Genomic DNA, 10,552 nt, shown 5'->3' on the forward strand with positions numbered 1-10,552 from the left:
ATCAATTGTAAAGACAGGCGGTAGATAATTATTGATCGGAAATTTTGATTTGTTATTGCGCGCGTCAATTTTTCTGTCTGCTTTACGTTTCGTCTACAATAAAATCGTTAATAACACTTTGATAGAAATTCCAAAAAAGTTTTTTTCTTCTTTTTTTTCTATTCACTGTTATTCTTTCGCTATAATCTATTTCATGGTGATTTCAGTTTTCCCAAAAGAAATGCATTTTCATCGAGTTTACTGCGAGCACTTCACTAAGTTGCGTTAACCACTTTTGCATTCTACTTTCTAATTTCAAAAGCTTCTGTAGTGTACTTTTCGATCTTTTTCACCTCGGTAAATACCATTTGCGTTATTTGCGATGCGAAAGCTTCTGCCGTTTCCATGACTTTTTTGAATTTATCCAAATTTGGTAAGACGCCTTCAATATGTCCCTTAATTCTTTCTTTGTCAACTTCTTTCACCCAACCGCGTAGCCCCAGCAAATTTACTTGCGTTTCCAAAAATTTGTTGAACATTTCTTTCGGGAATTTGCCTTTAAAGTCGAAATCCAAAGAAAATAATTCCTCCTTGGACATAATTGTAAATTTGGATTGTTATTTGCCGAATGAACGAAACTTTTTTTTTTGGAGTTTATATATTTCTATTGCCAGGAATTGCTATGATAGTTAGGATAGTTTAAAAATGAATACATTTTGGAACAATTTTTAAATTTCTAAAACGGTAAAGTTAAATTAGAGTTGAAAGTTGGTCATCTGCCGGTTTTCTACAAGATGGTAAATTATTTTTGATTACTTTGAGGCACAGTATACAGTAATCCAGATAGCCAAAACAAAAAATGTAAATATGCTTATTTGACATTTTGTTTGAATGTATTGGTTGATATTTTTTCACAGTTTCGTTTTCGTTAACCCAAATGAAATCCAATTTAAATATTTTCTTATAGTGAAAAATATTTTCAAGTTACATAAAATAAAATAACGAGAAAAACCAAATTCCAAGCAAATCAAGCGTGAAGCGTAAGCGATTATGACCGGATGCAGTTCCTACATAAGTCAAACCGTGTTCCGAACACAACTTTGAGTGAATAATGGTGGGCTGACTTTGTAAAATGGTCCCATCGATTAGGCGGTAAAACAAGCATTACTTAGCTTATTTTGGAATGTACAAAATTTGTATGTATTTCTTCAACCGCTTATTCACATTTGAAAGAGGATAATGCATGAATTGATGCAAGTAAAGACGGTTTATGCAGATAAGCAAGCGCGTTTGTTAACCGTATAAAATCTATGTACATATATACACATATGCATACATATATATCAAAATATTCAGAATGACGAGATGAATTGGTCCAGGCCTCTCTGTTTGTAAACACGCTAACTTGAACAAAATTTCGATATTTTAACGAAAGTCGGTGTCGAAGTTGCCTTTGATATAATTTGGGTTAGTGTTAAATTTTGGCGAAATCTGCCAATAACCACGAACACCTCCCACGTAGTAATTAAAATATTTTTGTTTTATTATTTTTTTACGAATTTTGCTGTTCAAATTTACATTTCAACAAACATTTGTGGGTACTCTTACATCAGTCGTTGCGTATGGGTTAATGACAAAAAAATCCTATACATTCACAATATTTCATGTATTAATTTTCAAATAAGCATATTGTCAATGGCTGGTTTACTGTATACTGTGCTTTGAGGTAAGTCGCTAGCAGTGTAAAACTTAGGGGACACAGGGGGTTATAAATCGCCACCATCTTGTAAACTACGGTGGTTAGTGGGGCACCAAATCTAGTGTCTTATATTTAATATTGGACTCTGCGACACAGTGATACTCCAAGTGTGCGAATAAGAGATCTGAGAACAGCATCCCTTGCGTTTCCTCTTTCCACGAGTTGAGGAAATTGCCGGAACCTCATATCATGCTCATTTTGACCACTGCTAGATGAGCGAGGAAGACGGCGTTTACTAATGCTCTGAAAACCGCATGTCCAGCTTTTCATTAAAATACAGTTGGAGATTTAACTACTGTTCACATAGCCGCCACGTTTAAAACACCGTACAATGATTTCTCTATAAGCAGAGAGAGACTTGATCCAGTCAAAACTTTCCATGCGATTGTCCTGCACTTCGAAGACAGTGCCTTAACTTTATGGGGGATCAGCTCTTCGAGAACTTCGATTGCTTAGAAAAAACTCCATTAGAGGGTGTACTAGACTTTGCTAAGAAATCGTGGTGGCTCAAAGAAATCCTCTACTGGGCATCACAATAGCCTACGCGGCCTCCGAATAAACTCTTCGACTTAACCTAACCTAACCAATTTTGTAACATCACCAGTATTAATTCACTTAAAGAAATCCTATTACATAAAGTATGTTCAAAAGAACGGGACTTCTATTTTTTTTGCAAAATTGTACCTTTCCGTACCTAAATAGCTTGGAATTCTTTTTTCGTACCCCACTTATAAGTTTTTTTGTAGTACATTAGACTAAAGTAAACAAAAACACACATCCTTCGGCTTGTTAGACGTTTTATTTATTACTTTACAAATTGTCCTATATATATCTTTTTTATGCCAATATAGTCACAATTTAACTTTGTATCTTCAAGAAACGCGCCACACTCAGTTTTTCAATTCGAAGTTCAACTCAGAAGTGCACTTAGAGCATATCAAATGTGAAGTTGGGCGCATTTTGTGATGAAACAATTGTTTGTGTACGTACACACACACATACAATAAAATCGTAAAACATGCCGTTTTATGAAGTCATCTATTCCAGGTTTTCCAAAATGGCAATTTTTCATGTTTCCATTTTTATAGCCACAATTTTTCCGCCAGCGTTTGCGCTGATTCAACACATTATTTCGAATTTTTCGCCAGTATATTTGTTGATTTGTTTCATTTCGCCGAACACGGAGGTAATAATTTTTGAACCAAATTGCGGCGAGTTTCTTAATACAGTCTTGAGCTTATCAATCTTGGATAACTCTCCCTCCAACCGACCCTTGATACATCCATCTTCGATCTCTTGAGCCCAACCTCGGATGCCGAGATAATTGATTTCATTTTCAAGATACTGGTTGAAGAGTTCACGGGCAGCCCTTGCGCTGATCTCGAATTGACAAGCGTAGAGCACGATTTTCTTAACACGTGGTTTGGGTACTTCACTGGACATGACGATCAATTTCGAATATTAATGCCAACCGAATTCAAACCGTCTTTTATTTGCTTTGATTTAAATTCATTCTATTTATTTTCTCTTATTAAGAGTTTACAAGATTTTTAATATTTTATTTTAGAACTTTTCGATTTTGTTGAGAATATTCGCTATGAATTTTAGATTTTTTTTATTAGAGCTATAAAAGGCGAAATAAAAGTGATGCATGAATATGAGTATAAAAATAGTATACAAGCAAGTTTTAAAAGATTTTTTCTCGATTTCGAAACTAAATTGATACAGTGTATTTTATTGAAAGTAATGCCCATCGCTAGCTCTAACTTCTTCCCACATTTCTGACAATGTGTGGATTTCGCGCAAATAAAGTATCGAGCCAATTTTTGATAACTGTGAGATAGGTTTTGACCACTTGTCCATTACCGCCGTTTCTCCGTAATCGCTCGCTTCAATCACATCAGTTGTTGGCTGCAGAGAGCCCTTCTCATGATACAGAATTCCCTTCCGACCCCACCACATGCAGAGCATTACCTTGCTGCCTCGTATATTTGGCTTTGACGTCGTTGGTCTGGGTCCGTCGGGGTTAACATAGGCCTACTGGCGATTAGGATTGTTGTAATGAAACCATTTTTTATCGCCGATAATAATACAATGAAAAACGACTTCGCTGGGTACCGTTGAAGAGCCATTTCAGAAACTGTGACACGCCCTTGGATATCTCTTGGTTTGAGTTCGTGAGGCACCCAGTTCCCGACATTCTGGACCATACCAATGTTTTTCAATGGCAACGAAATATATTTCTGAGTCATGCGTGATATTGCCGCAAGTTCTTCTTGGGTTTGGCTTGGGTTTTCGACCAAAATTGCCTCCACTTCTGCGTCTACAAGACCTCGATAAGAAGGAGGTATAATACACTGTAATTTCCGTCTTATCAACACATTTCTTTACGTGGTAGGTCCCAAGACTAGCGCAACACCGCAAGTCGTAAGCTGTCATCAAACGAAGGGTTCAGTGTTGTCAAAGCGCAATCAAATATGTTGCTCTTCTGAAAGTTTTGATGTTACAAGCCATTCCTTCGTTCAGAACAGTAGCATTTAAGTTTTGAACCCACATACTCAACTGTGGGTACCAACATTTCAATAAAAATTTTGTGCCTTGTGTTTGTTTATGCCTCGATTAAATGGAAAAAGTGATGAACTTCGATAATAATTTTTATTTATGTACATATTTTCATTTTTTCATGACTTATCAGCATTTCTAATGCCGAAAAGCAATATTTTGATTGTAATTGTCATGAGACCATTTTCAGGCGACAATTTTAGGCCCACTGAGGGGTGCTTAAAGAAGCTGAAAAAAATAACACACATTCATACATACATACTTATGTATGTACATACATAGAAATGAGCAACAGAATTTACACACCAAAATGAAGACATCTCACGACGATTAATTTGAGTAGTTTTGGGTTTCAAAGTGCACATAACTATGTAATAAATATATGCGTAGTTACCCTCTAGGAAATGGCAGTATTTCTCCATGCATGTTGTACAGTTGCCAAAGCATGAAGACATTCTCTTTCGGTGGACAGTTAATTCCGTTTTTAACATACGATGTCATTGGTGGAAAACTTTCCTCTACGATCTCCATGGAATGCATGTCTTCAATAAATTTCCTCAAGCTTTCATTAAAAAGTGGAGCGGACATATTTTTTTCTATAAGAAAAGGAAACTTCTGCTTTGTGTCCATAAGCAACGAAGAGGAATGGTTCTACATTTCATATTTTCCTGGAGGGTATGTAGTTATATAGATGTACCTACCGACGACTGCGTTATACATACATACATACATACATATTGATTATCGTTAATGGCATTTTCAACTTTTTTTTTGGTTCTTCACTTGCAACCATAAAGATGTTGTGTCGCTTTGAATTATCGTTATGTCGGTGATGTTTTAGAAGTGATTTCAATAAATTTCCGCCGCAGCTTTGGTAACGTAAATAAATCCAATGCTTTGCGGATAAAGGGCCATAAATGCTATCTGCGTGTACCACGCCGAGCTTGTACCCATGTAAATGCGTGCTTTCAGCTTTCACATGCATAATTGGATTATGCGGCCTGACAACAACATACATACATATGACCGCTTGCCGCATCCCATCATTTCAGCTGCCGAAGTGTACTCATAAATTTGGTTTCACAAAAAAAAAAAAATATCTTTATATAGACAGGCGACAAGCAAGATTAGCGCTTGTCAGCCGAAAGGGGTCCAGATTACGCGGTCCAGCGTTGCGTTGCTCAGGCATTGCTCGCGATGCGTTAATTCGATTTCATTTCTTTGCTTGCCCCCCAATTTCAAATTATCTGGGATGCTGTGTCAACAGCTGTTTTCTTGTTGTTGCTGTCTGCTTAGCGCACTGCAGCGTGTTGATAATGAACTTGAAAACTAGCTGTCTGCATACATACAACGAGTTTTTCATTTCACTTAATTGCGTTGAGATTTTTCTTTTCATAGTATCTGCTTTTTTTTTTTACTCACCTCGTAATTGCTTTTACCGAAATCGCGTTTGTTGAGTTGGGTATTTGTTAATTTAATTTTATGCTATAATTTAGCGCATTTTTTTTTGAAGCTGCGTCGCCCATCAGTTAAAGTGTAAATACTAGTTAATCGGTTGGTTTAAGTTTCTTGGGATTTCTTATTCATTGAGGCACTTTCTTTTAATTACACAAAAATCGAGTTGCTCTGTTAACGCCGCGTCTGCTGGATTCGCAGGTTTTCGCTGGTGGAGACGCGAGTAATTGGAAAGTGACAAAAACTGGCGAGGGCGGTGATTCATGCAATCACTTTCTATCTTCGCATGCCTTGATAAATATTTTTAATGGATCTTAGTTTATATTGTTTTCACTCGCATTATATTGCATACTAAGTATGCCATATTTTATAAAATAAATGCTGATGAGCCACATAAATTTACTTTCACTGTCACTGGCATTTTAAAACAAATGTCGCTTTAAAAGCTGTTTACTTATATACCCTATTGAAAGTCATATCTTAGAGGAAATAGAGTGAGGGTTCTTTTTAAGAATTAAATACAAGTAATTTTTAAGCAAAAAAGAAAACCAACTTTAATTCTCATATAAAAATTTAAGATTATCGTTAATTTCTTCATGATCCAATGATTGGATTTATATAAACCAAATTATTATGGGAACACCTTTGAGGTAACACCTTTCCTTAAAAAAAAAGTAAGTGCGCCTGGGCGCAACATCCAACAAAGTATCGTTAACAAAATCGACAATAATATTGGTTTGCTTCGATTAGAAAATCGATAAAAATCGACAAAAATATCGATAACAAAATCAATAAAAATATCGATAACAAAATCGATAAAAATATCGATAACAAAATCGATAAAAGTATCGATAACAAAATCAATATAAATAATCGACAACAAAATCAACCACAAAAATCGCTTAAAAATCTACAAAAGTATCGTTAACAAAATCGATAAATAATCGATAACAAAATCAATAAATAATCGATAACAAAATCGATAACAATATCTATTACAAAATCGATTAAAAAATATCGAAAACAAATTTGATAAAAACATCAATAACAAAATCTATAACAATATCGATAATAAAACCAAAAACAATATCGATAACAAAATCGCTAAAAATATCGATTACAAAATCAATAAAAATATCGATTATTATATCGAAAATTTCGAAGATATCGATAGCAAAATCGGTAAAAATATCGATAAGAAAATCGATAAAAATATCGATTGTTATATCGATAAGTCCTGAGAATCTCTAAAATCCCAAAATAGTTCACAGATTGAGTCTCAGGGCCTATCTATATCCTTTTCTCTATATTACCTTTATTTTAATCTTTCTTCCTCTATCTTCATCTTTACTTTTGTTTTTTTAAGTTTTTATTTTATGTTTTTGAAGGTCTTGTGAGGGCTTTGGCAGGACTTGGAATTGACCTTATACATTCCAGTTTGTCGATAAATTTCAATCATTTTATACATATCCATAATTCCATGAATTTAGAAAACACCAAAATCCGATAGCTCAACAAAATTCGATAGTTCGACTTATTTCAATAATTTTCGATAAGTGTTCATTTCGAGCGTTCGATAAATTTGGATACCTCTGTAAATTTCGATAGCTTGATTAATTTTCATAGCGCCATATTTTCCGAAAGCTATTGACAAACTCGGTACACTCCCATAACACGATTAAATTAGATAAGCAGTGATAACTCAATAAACTTATATTACTTTTCAATTTCGATAACTCAATATATTTGGAAAATTACCAAATCAATAAATATCGATAACTCGATAAATTCAATTAACTCTACAAATAATGATAATTCATAAATATCGATAACTTGGTAGATTTCATTGACTGGACAACTTTCTATAGTCCCATAAATTTTTACAGTTCTTTAACTATTTATCCGTAAATTTCGAAATCTAAGTTTCTGTATCTATAAAATAAACATGGATAACTCGATAAATTTCGATAACTATAAACTTCGATGAATCGGTAGCTTGACAACTTTTGATAACTAAATTTTTTATGACTGAATTCCTGTCGAAAAATATCAATACAATTTCTTACGCTTTCAGTTTTTTGAGTTCTTATTTGCTTTCATTTTCATCTTTTCTTTGCCTTCACTTTTTTGTCTTACTAGCTTTTACCATTTATTTCTTGATAATCACATTTATTTTTATTAGAAAGTTTTTGTTTCAAATACGGAGTAAAACAACTATACCCAATTTCGAAATTTTTTTAATTACGATTTTAGCCATAAAAACTCTCCTCGTCTAGAGAAAAATACCTTTCCATTGGTGTTCTCGGTTCTGAAATCGGTTCGGTAAATTATAAAATTTAATAATCCCGGAAATAACTCAGTTATGAAAATCTAAATATGGATGTATTGATTTTTTTGCCATTTTTACTCTTAAGTAAATATGTGATACAAACTAAATTCATCAAAAAATTAATTGAAAAAAATATTTGCATCAACTTAATAACCAGTTGTAAATTTGTTTACTTGGATATGGTTAACTGGGAATGCATATAAAAGTATAAATTTACATACTTGTATATGTACTAAATGAGCACAAAAAGCTCACTAGTGGAGTTCTGCGAATATTTAATATATGTGAATGAATGAATGAGAATGTTAAAGTTTTTGCTTCGGTGTCGATATTTAAAGCATTTGTGCTTTTCACACTTCAACAAATAATAATAAGTGAAAATGTATTGAAAGTCGCTGAATTTGAATATGTCACTAGATTAAGTATGTAAGTTGATATATAATTTTATGTGAATAATTTTTTTTAATTAATTTTTTCTGTTAAATTTAATAAAGAAGACAAATTCATTAAAAAAAAAATACGAAATGCTTTGCACCATGTATTTTCCATTAAATTGAAAATATTTTTTATATACATGAATTCGAATTATGCATTCTTTGACAGTACATTTTGTATTTAGGTATTTAAAGCCAGCAATTACGTTATGAGCAATAATAATCATAATAACTGATATGAATGGAATATTGCTAAATGAGGCATAATATATTGGAATTCTTTGTTTGGTTTTAATTATGAAATTCATAAAATTTATCCGCAAAATAGCGAAAAATTTATATTTCAAATTTAAATCACCCGTAAAATTTTAGTATTGTATTTACATGTTTGTGGAAATGTTCTTTTTATGCCAATTTTTCGCTGCTCTTGTTTCGTTCATAAAACGGCAGTTTGATCCGCCAAGTCACCGCATTAAGCTACGCATAACAATTTTTAAATGAATGCAAAAACATTATTTCCAACTGCGTAATTGAATTATTATAAAACATTTGTCAGCGTAATTGCCATTAATAAGAGGAAACCCAGCGCCATATTTGTTTGTTATATTTTATTAAATCCACGATAATGGGAATTGTTCAATTAATACCATATGCATACACACAATAAGCACTTGTTTCAGCCCCAACCATTTCTGTTGCATCATTTCCGTTTCACCATTTCCGTTGCATCATTTCCTTGTGCAGTTTCCGTTGAATTTGCCAATTAACTCCCAACCAACGCAACCATTGCAGGATAATGAAACACTTACCAACTTACGGGTGAAATATCAGAGCACATTATGTGGCACTGCGGAGCCCTTAGATAGTAGGCCTAGATTTAGTTACCTGGGACCACCGCATATTAAAGCACATTTCACAAATGACCTTCAGCAAAAAGACTTTGGCGAGTTTCCTTAATGATAAGTGGATCAAAGATTGCCTGTAACCAAAAAGTGGTATGTTACCATAGATCGTGCTGGGTCGTGGTAACTAGGTGACCTACACCCTTCTCAAAATCTAATCTTATTTAGGCCGGGCCACTAAAGCAGCACGTCATATAAAAATATATTTCAATCTATAGCCATTTACAACCAATGTGCCATCCTTGGTTTTAATCCGAACCTTTTTTCTAGCATTCTTTTGAGTGCATAGGTGGCCAGTGCTTCTCGATATTCAATTTCCAATAAACCACTCGTAAGATATTTCACCTTATGTCGGTGCTAGGATGGACTCTTCCTCAATTATTATTCAACAAACAACAACTACAAAGCAGCTGCAATTTCGACTATCTAACGACTGCTTCTATATAAAGAAGCTTCACGTGGGTATACTTGGACAGATATGAATTATTTATTACAAAGAACTTCTGAAGCCATAACTAAAGAGATTTTCTTTGGCATAAAGCTCGTATGTAAAAATTCCAGATCGCAATAATTGGCCATCAAACGGGAGACCCTGTCCAGGTAGCAATGGAGCAATTCTCAGGCTAGTGGTTTAACAATCTTAGCCTACGCAAAATTAAACCATCGAAAAGGTATGAAATGCGCCGTCTTTTGAGACAGCCAAGCCGTGTATGATGAAATCGTTAAAGACTGCTTCAATACGCTTCAAATTTTGGCAGTAAAAATCGCAGTAACACTGCGTTGGTTACCAGCCACTTTGGGATCGAAGGCAATGATTTTGCTAACATTGAGATCCGAGAAGGATCTTTAACTACCTTTTTAGAACCGAAAGAATTTCGTGGTCCCAGAAGGCTTTCTACTAAATAGTACCATAATTTCTATGTAGGTAGACTGTGAACGCAATAACTACTGGGGGAAGTGGGGCTCCAAAGACAGGCCAGGATCTTCGGCTCCCCTTTTAATACATCCCGTGTTATTATTTCAAACAGAGATAACATAAGGCTACTCGCTGCTTACCTGGTCACAACCAACTATGATTTCACCGAATTGATGTTGTATTTAAGATAGTCAGAATGCTGATAATTAGTTGCCT

The 10,552-nt window shown here is 34.2% G+C and overlaps 2 protein-coding genes across 2 annotated transcripts; both read right to left on the reverse strand.

Annotated features, from left to right (window-relative positions):
• Window positions 1-281: 281 nt before the first annotated feature.
• LOC108369252 (acylphosphatase-2-like) lies at window positions 282-578 on the reverse strand. Its single transcript, XM_017624330.1, has one exon. The coding sequence runs from the start codon at window positions 576-578 to the stop codon at window positions 282-284; it is 297 nt and encodes a 98-aa protein (XP_017479819.1).
• Window positions 579-2,522: 1,944 nt separating this feature from the next.
• Window positions 2,523-3,181, reverse strand: LOC108369251 (acylphosphatase-2-like). The gene has a single exon (XM_017624329.1). It carries the CDS (start codon window positions 3,179-3,181, stop codon window positions 2,858-2,860), a length of 324 nt encoding a protein of 107 aa, XP_017479818.1. The 3' UTR covers window positions 2,523-2,857.
• Window positions 3,182-10,552: the final 7,371 nt, after the last annotated feature.

This window comes from Rhagoletis zephyria, unplaced genomic scaffold (assembly GCF_001687245.7).
Source record: "Rhagoletis zephyria isolate East Lansing unplaced genomic scaffold, Rhagoletis_zephyria_1.1 Rzeph_scaffold_03570, whole genome shotgun sequence".
NCBI classification, from domain to species: domain Eukaryota; kingdom Metazoa; phylum Arthropoda; class Insecta; order Diptera; family Tephritidae; genus Rhagoletis; species Rhagoletis zephyria.

Excerpts from the sequence above, each read along its gene's own strand:
- LOC108369252 (XM_017624330.1), bottom strand. The coding sequence starts at position 578 with ATGTCCAAGGAGGAATTATTTTCTTTGGATTTCGACTTTAAAGGCAAA.
- LOC108369251 (XM_017624329.1), bottom strand. The coding sequence starts at position 3,181 with ATGTCCAGTGAAGTACCCAAACCACGTGTTAAGAAAATCGTGCTCTAC.